This window comes from Lepisosteus oculatus, chromosome 12 (assembly GCF_040954835.1).
Source record: "Lepisosteus oculatus isolate fLepOcu1 chromosome 12, fLepOcu1.hap2, whole genome shotgun sequence".
Lineage (NCBI taxonomy): Eukaryota > Metazoa > Chordata > Actinopteri > Semionotiformes > Lepisosteidae > Lepisosteus > Lepisosteus oculatus.
This window is the reverse complement of record NC_090707.1, coordinates 39,486,014-39,506,952: the sequence shown is the minus strand read 5'-3', so window position 1 is coordinate 39,506,952 and position 20,939 is coordinate 39,486,014. Positions and strand designations below refer to the sequence as shown.

Genomic DNA, 20,939 nt, shown 5'->3' with positions numbered 1-20,939 from the left:
TTTGAAACATTTCGTATTTTGGGCGTTTGCGTGTATAACGGAGCTGCAACAGCTCGGCTTGTGATGAAACGCTGTCGCTGCTGGTGACGAGGCTGGACGTCTAACCGGGCGAGAGGAAACTACACTACCCAGAATCCAGCACGAGCTGGAGGTCAATGTTCAACGTGGCAGCGTGTAGGCCGGAAGTGAACTACAGCTCCCAGTGGACACAGCGGAAGCCGGGGGATATCCCATCAGCCCCTGCGCGTTCCTCCACACACTCGGCACGCTGGATGTCTAGTATGGCGGACGCACTGGAGGGAGAGAGGGCAGAGGCTACGGAAGCAGCGACGGAGAGCGGCGAGGATGGAGGAGCGGAGGAGACGGAGGCGCCGAAGAGCTTCAAGGATCTGGTGAGTATCCGCGGGAGCCCCCGGATAGCTGCCGGCCCGGTCCCGGGACAGGGTAACGGAAAGAGCTCTCTGTTTGATAGTGGGGTCCCCTCCAGGTGCCCCTGCTTAACAGACAGGCCGCACTGCCAACTGCATGTTGGTCAGTGGTGTGTACCGGCCTCAGACGGTCCTGCGTGTGTTGTTAGGAGGTGTTTTCCTCTGCACATGAGGATGTTTTGCAGAACTCTGTGCAGGTCTTCTATGGGCTGAGTCAGATGAGCTGATAGTCAGTCCGAGGTTCTGTATGTGTAGCTGGTTGTGTGCTCCAGTGTGTTGCTGTTCAGTGTGAAGTGGTACCTGTTTCCCTGAGGTCTGGCTTTTTTCTGGAAAAACAGGACTCTGGTCTTGTCCAGATGGGCTGGCAGTGCCCAGGTCTGACAGTACTGCTCCAGCAGTGCCAGGCTCTGCTGCAGGCCCGGTTCTGGGTCCAGATGGGCTGGCAGTGCCCAGGTCTGACAGTACTGCTCCAGCAGTGCCAGGCTCTGCTGTTCTGGGTCCAGATGGGCTGTCAGTGCCCGGGTCTGACAGTCCTGCTCCAGCAGTGCCAGGCTCTGTTCTGTGGGTGACAGCAGGACCAGGTCACCAGTAGAGCAGGAACTTGATCTATGTGTCTGGAGTGTGAGTCCAGGCGCTGCGGACTGTGAGATTGATCTCGGTCTCTCTCTCCAGGGGGTGACAGAGGTCCTGTGTGAGGCCTGTGCACAGCTGGGCTGGAGCAGCCCCACGAAGATCCAGGTGGAGGCTGTGCCTGTGGGCCTGCAGGGTAAGGTCAGGGTCTGGGCTTCTCTGGGCTCCTGTTAAGCTCCCCTGTCCTGTCCTGAGCTCTCCTGCCCCGCGTGACTCCAGACTGATGCCCCTCTCTCTCTGTCTCCTGCCCCGCGTGACTCCAGACTGGTGCCCCTCTCTCTCTGTCTCCTGCCCCACGTGACTCCAGACTGATGCCCCTCTCTCTCTGTCTCCTGCCCCGCGTGACTCCAGACTGATGCCCCTCTCTCTCTGTCTCCTGCCCCACGTGACTCCAGACTGGTGCCCCTCTCTCTCTGTCTCCTGCCCCACGTGACTCCAGACTGATGCCCCTCTCTCTCTGTCTCCTGCCCCGCGTGACTCCAGACTGGTGCCCCTCTCTCTCTGTCTCCTGCCCCGCGTGACTCCAGACTGGTGCCCCTCTCTCTCTGTCTCCTGCCCCGCGTGACTCCAGACTGGTGCCCCTCTCTCGCTGTCTCCTGCCCCGCGTGACTCCAGACTGGTGCCCCTCTCTCTCTGTCTCCTGCCCCGCGTGACTCCAGACTGGTGCCCCTCTCTCTCTGTCTCCTGCCCCACGTGACTCCAGACTGGTGCGCCTCTTTCTCTGTCTCCTGCCCCGCGTGACTCCAGACTGATGCCCCTCTCTCTCTGTCTCCTGCCCCACGGGGCGCTGTGACTCCAGACTGATGCCCCTCTCTCTGTCTCCTGCCCCGCGTGACTCCAGACTGATGCCCCTCTCTCTCTGTCTCCTGCCCCACGTGACTCCAGACTGGTGCCCCTCTCTCTCTGTCTCCTGCCCCACGTGACTCCAGACTGGTGCCCCTCTCTCTCTGTCTCCTGCCCCACGTGACTCCAGACTGGTGCCCCTCTCTCTCTGTCTCCTGCCCCACGGGGCGCTGTGACTCCAGACTGATGCCCCTCTCTCTCTGTGTCCTGCCCCGCGTGACTCCAGACTGGTGCCCCTCTCTCTCTGTCTCCTGCCCCGCGTGACTCCAGACTGATGCCCCTCTCTCTCTGTCTCCTGCCCCACGGGGCGCTGTGACTCCAGACTGATGCCCCTCTCTCTCTGTGTCCTGCCCCACGGGGCGCTGTGACCAGACTGATGCCCCTCTCTCTCTGTCTCCTGCCCCACGGGGCGCTGTGACCAGACTGATGCCCCTCTCTCTCTGTCTCCTGCCCCACGGGGCGCTGTGACCAGACTGATGCCCCTCTCTCTGTGTCCTGCCCCACGGGGCGCTGTGACCAGACTGATGCCCTCTGTGTCCTGTGATCCAGGCCGGGACGTGATCGGGCTGGCGGAGACGGGCTCGGGGAAGACGGGTGCCTTTGCTCTGCCCATCCTGCAGGCTCTGCTGGCCGCGCCCCAGCGGCTGCACTCCCTGGTGCTCACGCCCACACGCGAGCTGGCCTTCCAGATCGCCGAGCAGTTCGACGCCCTGGGCTCCTGCATCGGCGTCCAGACAGGTGGGGCTCCAGGGCTCACGGGGGGCAGTGGGGCTCCAGGGCTCACGGGGGGCAGTGGGGCGCCAGGGCTCACGGGGGGGCAGTGGGGCGCCAGGGCTCACGGGGGGGCAGTGGGGCGCCAGGGCTCACGGGGGGGCAGTGGGGCGCCAGGGCTCACGGGGGGCAGTGGGGCTCCAGGGCTCACGGGGGGCAGTGGGGCTCCAGGGCTCACGGAGGGGCAGTGGGGCTCCAGGGCTCACGGAGGGGCAGTGGGGCTCCAGGGCTCACGGGGGGGCAGTGGGGCTCCAGGGCTCACGGGGGGGCAGTGGGGCGCCAGGGCTCACGGGGGGGCAGTGGGGCGCCAGGGCTCACGGGGGGCAGTGGGGCTCCAGGGCTCACGGGGGGCAGTGGGGCGCCCGGCACCTGCTAACGCCAGTCTCTTTCTCCAGCGGTGGTTGTTGGGGGGATCGATATGATGTCACAGGCGATGGCACTGGCTAAGAAACCACACATCATCATCGGTGAGAATGAACTCCTTGCTACTGTCCTCCCTCTCACTCTCCTAGTGTACTGGAGTGTCCAGTCAGTGTGTGTGTGAACCCCTCTCTCTCAGTGCAGTGCTCATGTACTGGAGTGTCCAGTCAGTGTGTCTGTATGAACCCCTCTCTCTCTCAGTGCAGTGTTCATGTACTGGAGTGTCCAGTCAGTGTGTCTGTATGAACCCCTCTCTCTCAGTGCAGTGTTCATGTACTGGAGTGTCCAGTCAGTGTGTCTGTATTAACCCCCCTCTCTCTTTCTCAGCCACCCCTGGGCGTTTGATTGACCACTTGGAAAACACGAAGGGATTCTCACTCCGTGCTCTGCGCTTCCTGGTGATGGATGAGGCTGATCGCATCCTCAACATGGACTTTGAGACAGAGGTGAGAAACATCTGTACTCTATAGACAATTAACCCCTCTCTCTCTCAGTGCAGTGTCAGTGTACAGTAGTGTGCAGGAGGAGTGTGTGTATTAACCCCTCTCTCTCTCAGTGCAGTGTCAGTGTACAGTAGTGTGCAGGAGGAGTGTGTGTATTAACCCCTCTCTCTCCATGTTCAGGTTGATAAGATACTGAAAGTTATTCCTCGAGAAAGGACAACATTCCTTTTCTCAGCCACTATGACCAAGAAGGTAGGAAAATATTTCTCCTGTCCTGGAATATCTGTCCTTTGTTTTTATTACTGTGTTTGTAGAGTAAAGATCTTGCATTTGCCTGTGAAGGGCGCTGAGCTGCATCATGTAACTTCTGTGCCTGGGGGATGGGCTCTCACACTGGCCACTGGGCTCTCACACTGGCCACTGGGCTCTCACACTGGCCACTGGGCTGTGTTCCAGGTCCAGAAGCTGCAGAGGGCAGCTCTGAAAGACCCAGTGAAGTGCGCCGTGTCCAGCAAGTACCAGACCGTGGACAAACTGCAGCAGTTCTACATCTTCATCCCAGCTAAGTACAAGGTACTGGACTGGAGTGACCTTCTGTCTCACTGTCTGTCTGCCCGTCTCTGCAGGACTGTGCCCTGCTGTCTCACTGTCTGCCTGCCCGTCTCTCTGCAGGACTGCGCCCTGCTGTCTCACTGTCTGCCTGCCCGTCTCTCTGCAGGACTGCGCCCTGCTGTCTCACTGTCTGTCTGCCTGCCTGTCTGTCTGCAGGACAGTGCCCTGCTGTCTCACTGTCTGCCTGCCTGTCTCTCATCCACCCTAGGAGTGACAGTGCTGTCAGACTCCCAGTGCGCAGCAGTCTGATCCACTCCAGGTGTGACAGTGCTGTCAGTCAGACTCCCAGTGTGCAGCAGTCTGATCCACTCCAGGGTTTACAGTGCTGTCAGTCAGACTCCCAGTGTGCAGCAGTCTGATCCACTCCAGGGTTTACAGTGCTGTCAGTCAGACTCCCAGTACACAGAGTGCTGGGTTCTCACACTGCCTACCTGTCTCTCTGCAGGACTGTTACCTGGTGTCTGTTCTGAATGAGCTGGCCGGAAACTCCTTCATGATTTTCTGTGGCACCTGCAATGCCGCCCAGCGGGTGGCGCTGATGCTGCGGAACCTGGGCATGACTGCCATCCCCCTGCATGGCCAGATGAGCCAGGTAACCACAGCAACCGCGGGCGCATACTCGCTATACAGAGCAGGTCAGAATCCTGTTCCCAGCAGTCTGATCCTCTCCAGGTGTGACAGTGCTGTCAGTCAGACTCCCAGTGTGCAGCAGTCTGATCCACTCCAGGGTTTACAGTGCTGTCAGTCAGACTCCCAGTGCGCAGCAGTCTGATCCACTCCAGGGTTTACAGTGCTGTCAGTCAGACTCCCAGTGTGCAGCAGTCTGATCCACTCCAGGGTTTACAGTGCTGTCAGTCAGACTCCCAGTGTGCAGCAGTCTGATCCACTCCAGGGTTTACAGTGCTGTCAGTCAGACTCCCAGTGTGCAGCAGTCTGATCCACACCAAGGTTTACAGTGCTGTCAGTCAGACTCCCAGTGTGCAGCAGTCTGATCCACTCCAGGTGTGACAGTGCTGTCAATCAGACTCCCAGTGCGCAGCAGTCTGATCCACTCCAGGGTTTACAGTGCTGTCAGTCAGACTCCCAGTGCGCAGCAGTCTGATCCACTCCAGGGTTTACAGTGCTGTCAGTCAGACTCCCAGTGCGCAGCAGTCTGATCCACTCCAGGGTTTACAGTGCTGTCAGTCAGACTCCCAGTGTGCAGCAGTCTGATCCACTCCAGGGTTTACAGTGCTGTCAGACTCCCAGTGTGCAGCAGTCTGATCCACTCCAGGGTTTACAGTGCTGTCAGTCAGACTCCCAGTGTGCAGCAGTCTGATCCACTCCAGGGTTTACAGTGCTGTCAGTCAGACTCCCAGTGCACAGCAGTCTGATCCGCTCCAGGGTTTACAGTGCTGTCAGTCAGACTCCCAGTGTGCAGCAGTCTGATCCACTCCAGGTGTGACAGTGCTGTCAATCAGACTCCCAGTGCGCAGCAGTCTGATCCACTCCAGGGTTTACAGTGCTGTCAGTCAGACTCCCAGTGTGCAGCAGTCTGATCCACTCCAGGGTTTACAGTGCTGTCAGTCAGACTCCCAGTGTGCAGCAGTCTGATCCACTCCAGGGTTTACAGTGCTGTCAGTCAGACTCCCAGTGCGCAGCAGTCTGATCCGCTCCAGGGTTTACAGTGCTGTCAGTCAGACTCCCAGTGTGCAGCAGTCTGATCCACTCCAGGTGTGACAGTGCTGTCAGTCAGACTCCCAGTGCACAGCAGTCTGATCCGCTCCAGGGTTTACAGTGCTGTCAGTCAGACTCCCAGTGTGCAGCAGTCTGATCCACTCCAGGTGTGACAGTGCTGTCAGTCAGACTCCCAGTGCGCAGCAGTCTGATCCGCTCCAGGGTTTACAGTGCTGTCAGTCAGACTCCCAGTGCACAGCAGTCTGATCCACTCCAGGTGTGACAGTGCTGTCAGTCAGACTCCCAGTGTGCAGCAGTCTGATCCACTCCAGGGTTTACAGTGCTGTCAGTCAGACTCCCAGTGCACAGCAGTCTGATCCACTCCAGGTGTGACAGTGCTGTCAGTCAGACTCCCAGTGCACAGCAGTCTGATCCACTCCAGGTGTGACAGTGCTGTCAGTCAGACTCCCAGTGCGCAGCAGTCTGATCCACTCCAGGTGTGACAGTGCTGTCAGTCAGACTCCCAGTGTGCAGCAGTCTGATCCACTCCAGGGTTTACAGTGCTGTCAGTCAGACTCCCAGTGTGCAGCAGTCTGATCCACTCCAGGGTTTACAGTGCTGTCAGTCAGACTCCCAGTGTGCAGCAGTCTGATCCACTCCAGGGTTTACAGTGCTGTCAGTCAGACTCCCAGTGTGCAGCAGTCTGATCCGCTCCAGGTGTGACAGTGCTGTCAGTCAGACTCCCAGTGCGCAGCAGTCTGATCCACTCCAGGGTTTACAGTGCTGTCAGTCAGACTCCCAGTGTGCAGCAGTCTGATCCACTCCAGGGTTTACAGTGCTGTCAGTCAGACTCCCAGTGCGCAGCAGTCTGATCCACTCCAGGTGTGACAGTGCTGTCAGTCAGACTCCCAGTGCGCAGCAGTCTGATCCACTCCAGGTGTGACAGTGCTGTCAGTCAGACTCCCAGTGCGCAGCAGTCTGATCCACTCCAGGTGTGACAGTGCTGTCAGTCAGACTCCCAGTGCGCAGCAGTCTGATCCACTCCAGGTGTGACAGTGCTGTCAGTCAGACTCCCAGTGTGCAGCAGTCTGATCCACTCCAGGTGTGACAGTGCTGTCAGTCAGACCCCTGGTGTCTGTGTTTCAGAACAAGCGTCTCGGTGCCCTGAACAAGTTCAAGTCGAAGTCGCGCTCTATCCTGCTGGCCACAGACGTGGCGTCCCGAGGGCTAGACATCCCACACGTGGATGTTGTCATCAACTACGACATCCCCACACACTCCAAGGTACTGTCTCTGTCTCCCCCAGTACCTGCCTGTCTGTCTCTCTCCCCCCCCCACTGCCTGCCTGTCTGTCTCTCTCCCCCCCCCCCACTGCCTGCCTGTCTGTGTCTCTCTCCCCCTTCCCCCAGTACCTGCCTGTCTGTCTCTCTAATACCTCTCTGTCATCGACTACGACATCCCCGCCCACTCCAAAGTACTGTCTGTCTCGCCCCAGTACCCCTCTCTTTCTAATACGCGTCTGTCTGTCTTTCTCTGACACTCTGTGCCTGCAGGACTATATCCACAGGGTGGGCCGGACGGCCAGAGCAGGGCGTTCTGGGAAGTCCATCACTTTTGTCACACAGTGAGTGATCTCTGTTCCTGTTGCCCCTGTACCCCTGTACCCCTGTTGCGTCGTCTGGCTCTGTTGGGGTCCATCGCTCTCTCATGGCGCTGTATTAAGGCCGATGCAGTGCAGCGATTGGACCCTGTGAGTGTCAGTCGGGGTGACTGACATGCAGTCCCCGCCCCCCAGGTACGATGTGGAGCTGTTCCAGCGTATCGAGCACCTGATCGGCAAGAAGCTGCCCGCCTTCCCCACGCAGGAGGAGGAGGTGATGATGCTGGTGGAGAGAGTGAGCGAGGCGCAGAGATTCGCCCGCATTGTGAGTCACACAGGAGGAGTGTATTAACCCCTCTCTCTCTCAGTGTACAGTAGTGTGCAGGAGGAGTGTGTGTATTAACCCCTCTCTCTCTCAGTGTACAGTAGTGTGCAGGAGGAGTGTGTGTATTAACCCCTCTCTCTCTCAGTGCAGTGTCAGTGTACAGTAGTGTGCAGGAGGGGTGTGTGTATTAACCCCTCTCTCTCAGTGCAGTGTCAGTGTACAGTAGTGTGCAGGAGGAGTGTGTGTATTAACCCCTCTCTCTCTCAGTGCAGTGTCAGTGTACAGTAGTGTGCAGGAGGAGTGTGTGTATTAACCCCTCTCTCTCTCTCAGTGCAGTGTCAGTGTACAGTAGTGTGCAGGAGGAGTGTGTGTATTAACCCCTCTCTCTCTCAGTGCAGTGTCAGTGTACAGTAGTGTGCAGGAGGAGTGTGTGTATTAACCCCTCTCTCTCTCAGTGCAGTGTCAGTGTACAGTAGTGTGCAGGAGGAGTGTGTGTATTAACCCCTCTCTCTCTCAGTGCAGTGTCAGTGTACAGTAGTGTGCAGGAGGAGTGTGTGTATTAACCCCTCTCTCTCTCAGTGCAGTGTCAGTGTACAGTAGTGTGCAGGAGGAGTGTGTGTATTAACCCCTTTCTCTCTCTCAGTGCAGTGTCAGTGTACAGTAGTGTGCAGGAGGAGTGTGTGTATTAACCCCTCTCTCTCTCAGTGCAGTGTCAGTGTACAGTAGTGTGCAGGAGGAGTGTGTGTATTAACCCCTCTCTCTCAGTGCAGTGTCAGTGTACAGTAGTGTGCAGGAGGAGTGTGTGTATTAACCCCTCTCTCTCAGTGCAGTGTCAGTGTACAGTAGTGTGCAGGAGGAGTGTGTGTATTAACCCCTCTCTCTCTCAGTGCAGTGTCAGTGTACAGTAGTGTGCAGGAGGAGTGTGTGTATTAACCCCTTTCTCTCTCTCAGTGCAGTGTCAGTGTACAGTAGTGTGCAGGAGGAGTGTGTGTATTAACCCCTCTCTCTCAGTGCAGTGTCAGTGTACAGTAGTGTGCAGGAGGAGTGTGTGTATTAACCCCCCTCTCTCTCAGTGCAGTGTCAGTGTACAGTAGTGTGCAGGAGGAGTGTGTGTATTAACCCCTCTCTCTCAGTGCAGTGTCAGTGTACAGTAGTGTGCAGGAGGAGTGTGTGTATTAACCCCTCTCTCTCAGTGCAGTGTCAGTGTACAGTAGTGTGCAGGAGGAGTGTGTGTATTAACCCCTCTCTCTCTCAGTGCAGTGTCAGTGTACAGTAGTGTGCAGGAGGAGTGTGTGTATTAACCCCTTTCTCTCTCTCAGTGCAGTGTCAGTGTACAGTAGTGTGCAGGAGGAGTGTGTGTATTAACCCCTCTCTCTCAGTGCAGTGTCAGTGTACAGTAGTGTGCAGGAGGAGTGTGTGTATTAACCCCCCTCTCTCTCAGTGCAGTGTCAGTGTACAGTAGTGTGCAGGAGGAGTGTGTGTATTAACCCCTCTCTCTCAGTGCAGTGTCAGTGTACAGTAGTGTGCAGGAGGAGTGTGTGTATTAACCCCTCTCTCTCTCAGTGCAGTGTCAGTGTACAGTAGTGTGCAGGAGGAGTGTGTGTATTAACCCCTTGTCTCTCTCTCTCAGGAGATGAAGGAGCAGGGTGAGCAGAAGAAACGTCCGAGGGGGGGTGCGGAGGGGGAGGCCGAGGACTCGGAGCAATCCAGCGGATTCCGGAAGAAAGTGAGGGGGGGCCGTGGAGGCCGCAGGGGGCGCTAGAGAGCAGCGCGCCTCCTGCAGATCAACATGGACTTGTGCAGTCGCTCCCTCGGGGGGGAGTGACGCGGACTCTGCTCGCTGTCCCAGTGAGCCCGGTTCAGTGAGCGCTGGAGAGCAGCCTGTTGCTCTGGCTCCCCGGGCCCCTGGGCCCCCGGGCCCCCGGCCCGTTCCAGTGCTGGTGTGCCCCTGCGATGGGCATGGGGCCACAGCTGTAAATGATCTTGAACAAGTTAATAAACTTCCCTGTCTGGCCTCTGTGACCCTTCCCCATGTCCGCAGGGAGTCCGGTTCAGACTCTCGGCCCGGTTCGGTCCAGTCCGGTCCTCGTGAGGGTACGGGTGGGGGCTGGTGTGTGTGTGTGTGTGTGTGTGTGTGTGGCTCTGTTCTCTCTGCATGCTGGCTCTGTCTTTTTATTACGTTTGTGTGAGGCATCAGGTTGGATGTTTTGGGTCAAAATGCTGCACAGATGACAGATATTCCTGCTGTGTCACTCTGTCTGTTTTCCCTGGCTTGTACCCGAGTCTCGAAGAGTCGTATGGAAACGGATTCGCCAGACTGCAGGTGTTATTGGTCGGTCGTGCGTATCTGAACACGGGCTCAGGGGCTGTTTCCCTGCGGCCGGTCGCTCGTGTTGAGCTCAGGGGCTGTTTCCCTGCGGCCGGTCGCTCGTGTTGAGCTCAGGGGCTGTTTCCCTGCGGCCGGTCGCTCGTGTTGAGCTCAGGGGCTGTTTCCCTGCGGCCGGTCGCTCGTGTTGAGCTCAGGGGCTGTTTCCCTGCGGCCGGTCGCTCGTGTTGAGCTCAGGGGGTGTTTCCCTGCGGCCGGTCGCTCGTGTTGAGCTCAGGGGGTGTTTCCCTGCGGCCGGTCGCTCGTGTTGAGCTCAGGGGCTGTTTCCCTGCGGCCGGTCGCTCGTGTTGAGCTCAGGGGGTGTTTCCCTGCGGCCGGTCGCTCGTGTTGAGCTCAGGGGCTGTTTCCCTGCGGCCGGTCGCTCGTGTTGAGCTCAGGGGGTGTTTCCCTGGGGCCGGTCGCTCGTGTTGAGCTCAGGGGGTGTTTCCCTGGGGCCGGTCGCTCGTGTTGAGCTCAGGGGGTGTTTCCCTGGGGCCGGTCGCTCGTGTTGAGCTCAGGGGGTGTTTCTCTGGGGCCGGTCGCTCGTGTTGAGCTCAGGGGGTGTTTCTCTGGGGCCGGTCGCTCGTGTTGAGCTCAGGGGGTGTTTCCCTGCGGCCGGTCGCTCGTGTTGAGCTCAGGGGGTGTTTCCCTGGGGCCGGTCGCTCGTGTTGAGCTCAGGGGCTGTTTCCCTGCGGCCGGTCGCTCGTGTTGAGCTCAGGGGGTGTTTCCCTGGGGCCGGTCGCTCGTGTTGAGCTCAGGGGGTGTTTCCCTGGGGCCGGTCGCTCGTGTTGAGCTCAGGGGGTGTTTCCCTGCGGCCGGTCGCTCGTGTTGAGCTCAGGGGCTGTTTCCCTGCGGCCGGTCGCTCGTGTTGAGCTCAGGGGCTGTTTCCCTGCGGCCGGTCGCTCGTGTTGAGCTCAGGGGCTGTTTCCCTGCGGCCGGTCGCTCGTGTTGAGCTCAGGGGCTGTTTCCCTGCGGCCGGTCGCTCGTGTTGAGCTCAGGGGCTGTTTCCCTGCGGCCGGTCGCTCGTGTTGAGCTCAGGGGCTGTTTCCCTGCGGCCGGTCGCTCGTGTTGAGCTCAGGGGCTGTTTCCCTGCGGCCGGTCGCTCGTGTTGAGCTCAGGGGCTGTTTCCCTGCGGCCGGTCGCTCGTGTTGAGCTCAGGGGCTGTTTCCCTGCGGCCGGTCGCTCGTGTTGAGCTCAGGGGCTGTTTCCCTGCGGCCGGTCGCTCGTGTTGAGCTCAGGGGGTGTTTCCCTGCGGCCGGTCGCTCGTGTTGAGCTCAGGGGGTGTTTCCCTGCGGCCGGTCGCTCGTGTTGAGCTCAGGGGGTGTTTCTCTGGGGCCGGTCGCTCGTGTTGAGCTCAGGGGGTGTTTATTTCTCTGCCACGCTGATGGGATGGGCACAGTGGGGCTCTGCTCACAAGCACCCAGCGGGATGGAGACGGGTGACGCACGCACACACACACGCACACAAGAGCCGGAGAGCAGTTCAGTCACTTCAGCACAGCAACCTGTCCGTTTCCTGTTCTCTGCTGATCCCAGAGCAGCAGTATACTGTATAGAATATTTGTGTCCCTGTGACTGAATTCCTGTCCCTGAAATATTCCTCAGGCAGCTCTGGTGCAGCTCCGCCCGTGACCCACCACTGCTGCCCAGAGTGTCTTGTTTCCCTGCAGTGTCTCAAACCCGCGCTGACTGGGCCCTGAGCTACAGTTTTCATACAAGACGGTGCGAGTCCTGTCCCCCTGACCCGCCCGGCGCCACGGCCCAGCTCCATGGGCTCGGGCCTTGCTGCCGGTGTCTCTGTGAGCTCGTCTCCGGGCGGGCAGCCGTGAGCGGGGCTGCTGCAGGGGCGGAACCGGAGCCGAGTCCTGGACCAGCGCCAGCTCTCCTGAGCGCGCTTGGCCGGCACGCGGGTCCCTGTGCGTCTGCTCCATCCGGGATGTTCCATCCCAGAAACCTCGGAGTTTCCTCGGCGGACGAGTGGGCTGCGTGGGTCTGTGGTCTGGTCTCGTCGCGGAGCAGAGCCCTGCGGCCGGCACGGGGGGGCAGTGTGTGAGTCCAGCTCCACTAACGCACAGCGTTTGCAAGGTCGTTTTCCGTGAAATAAAAAAAGCGCAGTGTTCCGTTTCCGAGTTTCCGGCTCCGCTGCGGTGCCGGTTCGGACAGGCCCGTGTCCGGAACCCACTCGGCTGACCGGAGAGACGCGGGGAGGAAGGTTTGTCCGCTAATTCCTGAACGTTATTAATGTGTTCATTATTTACCACTGTTCATGTTATGTGTTTTATATACAGAGAGGGTCTTGTCTTAACAATTATTATTATTTTATTTTCTTAACAATTGCAATCCACATAGTCAATGAAAGACGCTCCTGTGGCCTTTTAATTACAAATCTACACACCAGCTGCGTCTTTCCCGGCTCATCACGTCAACAGTTCGCTCACGCGCACCCGTGGGTGTGAGACCCGGAACCTCGTTGGTGTTTTTTTTACCTCCTCGTATTAGTTTTGCATTTTACAGAAGTTTAGTTTGTGTATATATATAGTCATTTTAGTCTCTTTTTTTAATTCCGCCCATGGCGCACAATCAGCGACTCGCCTGTACTTCCACCCTGTGCGTCGCGGACGGTGTCGCTGTTGCTCCTGTTGCCCGCAGGGGGCGCTGGCGGGATGGACAGGCTGCAGGCTGGGGAGGAGCCGGGGCCCCTGTCTGACCCAGAGGACGAGGGGTAAGGGAGCCCCTTTCCTAAACCTGATCAAGCCCTTTCTAGACCCCAGTACCCCCTCAGGACAGACCCCCCTCTCCCCACTGCAGACTGTACCCCCTCAGGACAGACCCCCCCCCTCTCCCCACTGCAGACTGTACCCCCTCAGGACAGACCCCCTCTCCCCTGACTGATGCTGGTTCTGTTGCTCTGTTCTGTCCTGACAGCGGGCCGGTCCGGACTGACTGATGCTGGTTCTGTCCTGACACCGGGCCGGTCCGGACTGACTGATGCTGGTTCTGTTGCTCTGTTCTGTCCTGACAGCGGGCCGGTCCAGCCTGACTGATGCTGGTTCTGTCCTGACAGCGGGCCGGTCCGGACTGACTGATGCTGGTTCTGTCCTGACACTGGGCCGGTCCAGACTGACTGATGCTGGTTCTGTTGCTCTGTTCTGTCCTGACAGCAGGCCGGTCCAGCCTGACTGATGCTGGTTCTGTCCTGACAGCGGGCCGGTCCGGACTGACTGATGCTGGTTCTGTCCTGACACTGGGCCGGTCCGGACTGACTGATGCTGGTTCTGTTGCTCTGTTCTGTCCTGACAGCGGGCCGGTCCAGCCTGACTGATGCTGGTTCTGTCCTGACAGCGGGCCAGTCCGGACTGACTGATGCTGGTTCTGTCCTGACACTGGGCCGGTCCAGACTGACTGATGCTGGTTCTGTTGCTCTGTTCTGTCCTGACAGCGGGCCGGTCCAGCCTGACTGATGCTGGTTCTGTCCTGACAGCGGGCCGGTCTGGACTGACTGATGCTGGTTCTGTCCTGACACCGGGCCGGTCCGGACTGACTGATGCTGGTTCTGTTGCTCTGTTCTGTCCTGACAGCGGGCCGGTCCAGCCTGACTGATGCTGGTTCTGTCCTGACAGCGGGCCGGTCCGGACTGACTCCGGGCCTGTTGCTTCTCCTCTGGCAGGGAGCCCGAGGCGGCCTGGCGCGGGGAGGTGGAGCAGCTCCTCAGCCAGCTGAGCTCCTCCGCCACCAGCAGGGCGGCGCTGGAGAGCGACCTCCGGAAGCTGGGCCAGTTCGCACGGAGCGTGGTCCCGGTCCGGCCCGTGCTCCAGGCCCTGCCGGTGGCGGCGCTGGCCGCGGTGGGCGCCGTGTCCGCGGTGTACACGATGGGCGTGGCGCTGGCCCCCGCGGTGGGCGCGGCGGGGGGGCTGGCGCTGGCGCTGCGCTGGTACCGCCGGCGGGTGTGGCGCGTGCAGCGGAGGCTGGCGCAGGGCCTGTCCGCCGCGCTGGAGGCCGCGGGCCGGGCGGGGGAGGCCTGCGCCCGGGCGCGAGCCGGCCTGCTGGCGGAGGGGCTGACCGCCGCGGAGCTGGACGAGCGCGTGGCCGGGGACCCCGAGCTCCGCGCGCTGCGCGACGGCGCCCTGGACTGGGCGGCGGGGGTCGGGCTGGCGCTGGGGGCGGCGCGGTGTGGGCGGCTGCTGCCTCGCGGCGCCGGCGAGCTGGCCCACGCCCTCCAGGGCGTCCTGGAGGGGGGCTCGGACCGCCTGGAGACGGCGCAGCGGGTCGGGGAGTGCGCCCGGCGCGTCCAGGCCAGGATCGCCAACGTGGGGCGGCACCGCCCCCTGCTGGCCGGGCTGGGGAGGTGCGGCGGGGAAGAGACCTCGGAGTAGGGCCGGTCCCGTCTGGACTGATCCCGGCTCTGTCCTGTCCTGCCCGTTCTGGAAGGAGACTCTACCCGCCGGGGGCCTGAGGAAGAAGAGCGCTCCCTCTAGTGGCCCCACATGGAACTGCAGCCTGGCAGAGACGGGGTCTGAGCTGGACCCACGCTCACTGTCCAGCCAGCGGCGGGGAGCCCACCCTCCAACACCCAGACTCTGCACAGCTGCTGCTGGGGGGGATGCAGTGGAGCCCCACGGTCTCGCTGCCATGGCGTGTGATGGCCGTCTCCCGTTTCTGCTGTACCTGCTGTGGATGTTGTGCTGTTTCGGCACCAATCGTGCCAATAAAGGCCCGTGACTGACCAGTGACTGACCGCCTGTTGGGTCTGTCTGTTCAAGACGGAGCAGAGACTGACAGGACCCCTCCCTGCTGGACAGACGGACAGAGCGAGGTGAGGCCAGCCCTGCCCCTCGTGACGTCCATCTCACCCCGACCCCCGCGCACACACACAGAGCCCACCAGTCACACTCCCCTCTCACAGCTACACACACACACACAGCCCCCCAGTCACACTCCCCTCTCACAGCTACACACACACAGAGCCCACCAGTCACACTCCCCTCTCACAGCTACACACACACCACACAGAGCCCACCAATCACACTCCCCTCTCACAGCTACACACACACACACAGCCCCCCAGTCACACTCCCCTCTCACAGCTACACACACACAGAGCCCACCGATCACACTCCCCTCTCACAGCTACACACACAGCCCCCCAGTCACACTCCCCTCTCACAGCTACACACACACACACACAGCCCCCCAGTCACACACCCCTCTCACAGCTACACACACACACACACAGCCCCCCAGTCACACTCCCCTCTCACAGCTACACACACACACAGAGCCCACCGATCACACTCCCCTCTCACAGCTACACACACAGCCCCCCAGTCACACTCCCCTCTCACAGCTACACACACACACACAGCCCCCCAGTCACACACCCCTCTCACAGCTACACACACACACACAGCCCACCAGTCACACTCCTCACTACTATACAAACCTCTCACTGTGATCGTTCACTCATCTCACTCCTCTCTCGCAAGCACACACAGCCCACACTCACAGGAATACACACCCCTCTCCTCTCTCACTGATACACAACACGCAATCCTCTCCAACACCACTAACAGATACACACCTTTCTCTCACACACACTCCCCACCTTTAGAATAAAGCAGCCAGACACGAGCCGTCAAAACAAAACAAACTGTTTATATACAATCAGAGTAACAGAAAGGACAGGAGACAGAGACGCAGTCTGTCAGTGAGGATAATCGAAGTAACAAGAATAATGTTGCAATAATGCAGACAGCAGGGGGCGCCGGGGGTCTGGGGTCCCCAGGGCCACCCCTTCTCTCAGCTCCTCCCTCGAATCGGACCTGGGGCGCCCCCCAGTGGACGGGCGGGCTCCTCGAGGAGCTCAATTAACCAATTAGGAGCGCGTTCTGGACCGAGGGCGGCCCATCGTCGAACCCGAGCAGGAGCCTGCAGCCCTTCTTGTGCGGGACGTCAGGGGCCGAGACAGACCTCCTGCTCCCCTGGGACCCATACTGGTCGGCGAATTCGGGTTTGGACCCAGATACCCTCCGTCATGGCACATGGTTTAACCCAGGCGCCCCCTCTCACATTCAGGACACATGGTTTAGCCCACACCAGAACACACACTTTTCAAATCTCATGCCTTTTTACATACAAAGTTCTCCCCCTCCAGCATCAAACCCCATCAATCTCAAACAAGATACATTCTCTTCACGCCTTCAAAAGTCATGACAAATGGTTAAATCCACTACTTCTCTAACTGTGTGATGGCTATATATTCCATCCTCCCCCCCCACACCTTCTCAAATAGATTAGCCCAACTCACTTCCTCCCTGCAGCACAGGAAGTGGTTCACTATGGCCACAGTCTTCCCCTGCACCTGACAGATGGTTTGGTCCTTCCATCCTCATGCCTGCTCTTCCCCTGAAAAGCTTTTAATGGTTCAATCCACAACCAAACCCCTGTGCCCCACGTTGAGAAACAGCTTATCGTCTCTCCCCCCCCACACAAACACCAGCATTCAGGAAATGGCTCAGGCCACTACTCCAGCCCATGAACAGCTCTAACTCCCCCCTGTTGTGTTGATGAAATGGTTTGGTCCACTCACTCAACTTACCCACCCCGCCTCAGAACTGCCCCCTCACCTCACCGCAAGACCCAGCCTCCTGCTCCGCTGGTCACCAACGCGCCAGGACCCCCATCAAACAGCACCCCCCCGACCAGCAGAGCTAGAAGACTCTCCCTCAGTCTGGAGAGAGGTGTCCAGCTGTCCTCTGAGCTCTGGTCAGGAGGGAGATGTCCAGTGAGAGGGGGGACAGGAAGACCCCTCCAGCCGGCACGCAGAGCAAGCGGAGCCCAGCAGGGGGCTGCGAGGAGGGGCTCCGGCCCAGAGGTGGACAGAGGATTATAATGGGATACAGAAATGAGATACAATTCCCTCAGGAGTACAGCCCCCCCGCCCCCCGCCCTCCCCGCCCCCCGAAAATAAAACCGCCACGCCTGCTCCAGCCCGAGAGTCTCCCCTCGTCCCCACGCGAACACAGCCGGACCGCACTCAACACGCAGAGCACACAGCGCGACCCAGCGTGCACACTCAACACTCAACACGCAGAGCACACAGAGTGACCCAGCGTGCGCACTCAACACTCAACACGCAGAGCACACAGAGTGACCCAGCGTGCGCACTCAACATGCAGAGCACACAGCGTGACCCAGCGTGCGCACTCAACACTCAACACGCAGAGCACACAGCGTGACCCAGCGTCCGCACTCAACACTCAACACGCAGAGCACACAGCGTGACCCAGCGTCCGCACTCAACACTCAACACGCAGAGCACACAGCGTGACCCAGCGTCCGCACTCAACACTCAACACGCAGAGCACACAGCGTGACCCAGCGTGCACACTCAACATGCAGAGCACACAGCGCGATCCAGCGTGCGCACTCAACACAACACGCAGAGCACACAGCGTGACCCAGCGTCTGCACTCAACACTCAACACGCAGAGCACACAGCGTGACCCAGCGTGCACACTCAACATGCAGAGCACACAGCGCGATCCAGCGTGCGCACTCAACACTCAACACGCAGAGCACACAGCGTGACCCAGCGTCCGCACTCAACACGCAGAGCACACAGCGTGGCCCAGTGTCCGCACTCAACACTCAACACGCAGAGCACACAGCGTGACCCAGCGTGCACACTCAACACGCAGAGGTAAAGGGACAGCTGGCAGTGCACACGTGGAATAAGGGTCCCAGGAGCACAAAGGAATGTTTCCATCTCCTGAACCTGGAGCTGCTTTCACTACTGCGGGGGGCTCGGGGTTCACGCCAGGTCCTCAAAAAACAGTCCACCCCCCCTGCCCCCGCCACAGAGACATCGCCGGACCCCCAGACCCAGACACAGGATATACAAGGATATAATCAGGCATGATCCTGCAGTACTAACCACGAACATCACGAATAATTATAATAATACCAGCCATAATAATAATTATAATAAGAACAACATTAACTGTGAAGAGGAACGGAGAGCTAACAAAAACGGAAATGCAAAAAAAAGTCAACCAAAAAAAAAACAACCTAAAAATTAAAAATTCGTCCTCTTCTTCCTCCTCCTCGGATTCGGGGTCGCCGTTGCGCCCGGACTCGCGCAGACCGAGCGGAATGAGGTATCGCACATTAAAAACGGGCGGGTTCGGGCGGACCGGTCACCTGGGGTCAGCGGGGCCGCGGACGGTCCCCCCCCGCTGCCCCCCCAGCCCTCTCCCAGCGGCTCCGCTGTCGTCACCCGAGGCCTCCGGCGCCCGCCGCGGTAACGCTCCTCCAGTCCAGCAGGGGGCACTGTCCTCCAGGGAGAAGGCATGGGGGGGGCAGGGGGGAGTCGGTGGTGGGGGTGGGAGTGGGATCTTCAGTAGGGGGCAAACCTGCTGTATCCACCCCTGTACAGACTGGCCTGCAGGGGGAGCCGGAGAGAGGGAGGGGGCAGTTAGTCGAACTGCTCAGCGGGGAGGGTGAGAAGACAGACGTGCTGCAAGACAGATCGACTCTTACCACAGCGCCTACTCCATAGGCAGCGGCAGCAGCAGGGGTCAGAGCGTGGTAGGGGTCTGTAGTGTACACCCGCCCGTAACTGAGAGAGACAGAGGGGTTAATACACACACTCCTCCTGCACACTACTGTACACTGACACTGCACTGAGAGAGAGAGAGGGGTTAATACACACACTCCTCCTGCACACTACTGCTGTGTACAGTGTTTTCAAGTTGTTGTAATATTCATATCTACTGAATAAAACACTGACTGTCTCTCCTCCACTATCCCAGGGTGCACTGCACTCACCTGTCACTGTAGGCAGCTGCTGCGGCGGCGGCAGCCGTTGCCCCGGTAACGGCAGCCGCTGGCTGGGCGTAACGGTACGCGGCGTAGCCGCCCTGGAGAGGCGAGGGTTAAACGAAGAGACAGGAGTGACCGACTGCCACACAGACAAGACCAGAGACGCAGAGACTGAACGATATGGAGACAGAGCAACAGTCCAGGCAGGAACACCGCCACACAGACAGACATGCAGACACAACCAGCCCCCCCCCACCCCCCCAATCAAAGATTCAGGCAGAGAGAGAGAGAAGGACAGACAGGCATTGTCAGACAGCATGCACCCAACACAGCAAACCAAATACCACTCTGCATTCGGCCTAAAAGACTACAACTCCCAGCATTCCTGCACAGGACCTTCAGGAGGGGGAGGGGCTCCACGGGGAAGGCGAGGAGGTAGGGGCGTGGCCACGTGCAGACGTGAACGCAGGCAAGAGGCAGAATGGAGGGGACAGAGGGGGCGGTCAATACAATCAAATGTCTTTTTTATGGACTGCAGAGATGGAGATCTTCATACAACTGCAGTGTCCTGGGTCGGCCACAAGGGGGCCACAGAACTGTCAAGATCCGTCCCAGTGAAGAACTAATCCAGCTCCCAGTCCAGCCTGGAGAGTCTCGGACTGCTCTGTCACTGTCAGTGGAGTCTGATTATAATCCCAGTGAAAAACTAATCCAGCTCCCAGTCCAGCCAGTCCAGTACGGTTTGGAGCATCTCTGAGTGCTCTCTGAACTTCAAGGTTGGTCAAAAGATTTTAATGGTAAAAACGAATTCCCTTCCCCACTGCAGTGTGAGAGGCTGGGCTTGGTAAGTTAGTAGAGAAGGAAAAGGAATCAAATCAGAACCAAACCCAGACGGAACAATCATGTTATCAACGACACCAGAACCCACACAGCCTGCTGGGGACAGCTGCTCTAGAACAGTCCCTACCTGGGGCAGCCTGGAGCTAATGAAACGCTCCTGAAACACTATTCTATAACAGAGAACAGAACAGCTCTTCAATTCCCAGCGCTGTCTCGCACACACACACACACGCAGGGCCGGCGGTCAGTCTCCAGCGTCCAGCGGACTGTCCGGACCAGGGCCGGGAGTCTGGGCGCCAGCCCCCAATCACACCAGAGTCACCTGGCCAGGTGAGAGCAGCACTGTCCTTGAGCCCCCTGCCCCCCGAGATGACCCCCGACACCCCAGTGCGCCAGACCAGGTCCTCACAGAGCTCTCCCTGACCGGACCGCACCGGACTGGACAGGACCGGACCGCACAGCTCGGTCAGACGCCGCCTCCTCCTCTCCCTTCACCCGGCTCGGGGCAGCAGGTTGCCATGGGAACTAAACCACTAGGCCACTGTCAGGTCCAGCAGGTCAGCAGCCAGGCAGTGTGCCCAACAGCCCGCTGTCGAACTGACCGACTGACCGGCCACACACTGACCTACTGACCAGCCGAGCATCTGACTGGTGTCAAACCTGCAACCGACCTCATCAATCAGAGTGTCCATGTCCCTGCAGTGGCAACGGTCACTCTGTAAGGAGCTGGAGCAACTTCACATACTGACGCCAGGACACTAATCAATTTATTAATTAATCAAAGAATGAATTCCCCAGGCCTGAGAGAATGCTGCTGGCACCTGGAGGAAAGGACGGGGTTAATTCACACACATGCACAGAACACAGAGAACCAGGCAAGAGGGGCGAAAACGGAGAGGGTGAGTCTGCTCTCTGCAGCGCCCCCTGGTGAGGAGGCCTGGTATGGCACTCAGACACCCTGTGGGTGGCACAGGACCCCCGTCAGACTGGACTGCAGACAGCAAGGGGTCAGCGCTCTGCACCCAGACTGGACTGCAGACAGCGAGGGGTCAGCGCTCTGCACCCAGACTGGACTGCAGACAGCGAGGGGTCAGCGCTCTGCACCCAGACTGGACTGCAGACAGCGAGGGGTCAGCGCTCTGCACCCAGACTGGACTGCAGACAGCGAGGGGTCAGCCTGCTGCCCG

The 20,939-nt window shown here is 59.3% G+C and overlaps 3 protein-coding genes across 7 annotated transcripts in view; 2 read left to right on the top strand and 1 right to left on the bottom strand.

Moving 5' to 3' along the window:
* Positions 1 to 80: 80 nt before the first annotated feature.
* Positions 81 to 9,743, top strand: ddx47 (DEAD (Asp-Glu-Ala-Asp) box polypeptide 47). Its single transcript, XM_069197158.1, has 12 exons — positions 81 to 392; positions 1,101 to 1,194; positions 2,451 to 2,639; positions 3,068 to 3,139; positions 3,420 to 3,538; positions 3,716 to 3,787; positions 3,992 to 4,108; positions 4,593 to 4,739; positions 6,950 to 7,087; positions 7,357 to 7,427; positions 7,599 to 7,728; positions 9,359 to 9,743. The coding sequence occupies exons 1-12, from the start codon at positions 156 to 158 to the stop codon at positions 9,488 to 9,490; spliced, it is 1,518 nt and encodes a 505-aa protein (XP_069053259.1). The 5' UTR covers positions 81 to 155; the 3' UTR covers positions 9,491 to 9,743.
* Positions 9,744 to 11,273: 1,530 nt separating this feature from the next.
* LOC138242091 (uncharacterized) lies at positions 11,274 to 18,986 on the top strand. 3 transcript variants are annotated; one of them, XM_069197163.1, is made up of 4 exons: positions 11,274 to 12,141; positions 12,677 to 12,814; positions 13,760 to 14,905; positions 18,903 to 18,986. In XM_069197163.1, the coding sequence occupies exons 1-3, from the start codon at positions 12,029 to 12,031 to the stop codon at positions 14,463 to 14,465; spliced, it is 957 nt and encodes a 318-aa protein (XP_069053264.1). In that variant the 5' UTR covers positions 11,274 to 12,028; the 3' UTR covers positions 14,466 to 14,905; positions 18,903 to 18,986. The 3 variants fall into 3 exon arrangements, with proteins under 3 accessions (XP_069053264.1, XP_069053266.1, XP_069053265.1); XM_069197165.1 differs by having other exon boundaries at positions 12,054 to 12,304; positions 12,742 to 12,814; XM_069197164.1 differs by having other exon boundaries at positions 12,054 to 12,304.
* rbfox2 (RNA binding fox-1 homolog 2) overlaps positions 15,725 to 20,939 on the bottom strand; it is a 33,639-nt gene continuing 28,424 nt past the window's right edge. For all 3 annotated transcript variants that reach the window (XM_069197162.1, XM_069197161.1, XM_069197159.1), the window contains exons 11-13: positions 18,919 to 19,010; positions 18,631 to 18,709; positions 15,725 to 18,532 (exon numbers count right to left, since the gene is read on the bottom strand). In XM_069197162.1, the coding sequence (XP_069053263.1) occupies positions 18,488 to 18,532; positions 18,631 to 18,709; positions 18,919 to 19,010 (216 nt within the window). In that variant the 3' untranslated portion in view covers positions 15,725 to 18,487. The remainder of the gene's footprint in view (positions 18,533 to 18,630; positions 18,710 to 18,918; positions 19,011 to 20,939) is intronic.

Excerpts from the sequence above, each read along its gene's own strand:
- ddx47 (XM_069197158.1), top strand. The coding sequence starts at position 156 with ATGTTCAACGTGGCAGCGTGTAGGCCGGAAGTGAACTACAGCTCCCAG. Across the intron at positions 4,109-4,592 it reads TCATCCCAGCTAAGTACAAG|GACTGTTACCTGGTGTCTGT; the intron begins GTACTGGACTGG and ends GTCTCTCTGCAG. Across the intron at positions 7,428-7,598 it reads TCCATCACTTTTGTCACACA|GTACGATGTGGAGCTGTTCC; the intron begins GTGAGTGATCTC and ends CCCGCCCCCCAG.
- LOC138242091 (XM_069197163.1), top strand. The coding sequence starts at position 12,029 with ATGTTCCATCCCAGAAACCTCGGAGTTTCCTCGGCGGACGAGTGGGCT. Across the intron at positions 12,142-12,676 it reads CCGGCACGGGGGGGCAGTGT|CGACTCGCCTGTACTTCCAC; the intron begins GTGAGTCCAGCT and ends GCGCACAATCAG. Across the intron at positions 12,815-13,759 it reads TCTGACCCAGAGGACGAGGG|GGAGCCCGAGGCGGCCTGGC; the intron begins GTAAGGGAGCCC and ends CTCCTCTGGCAG.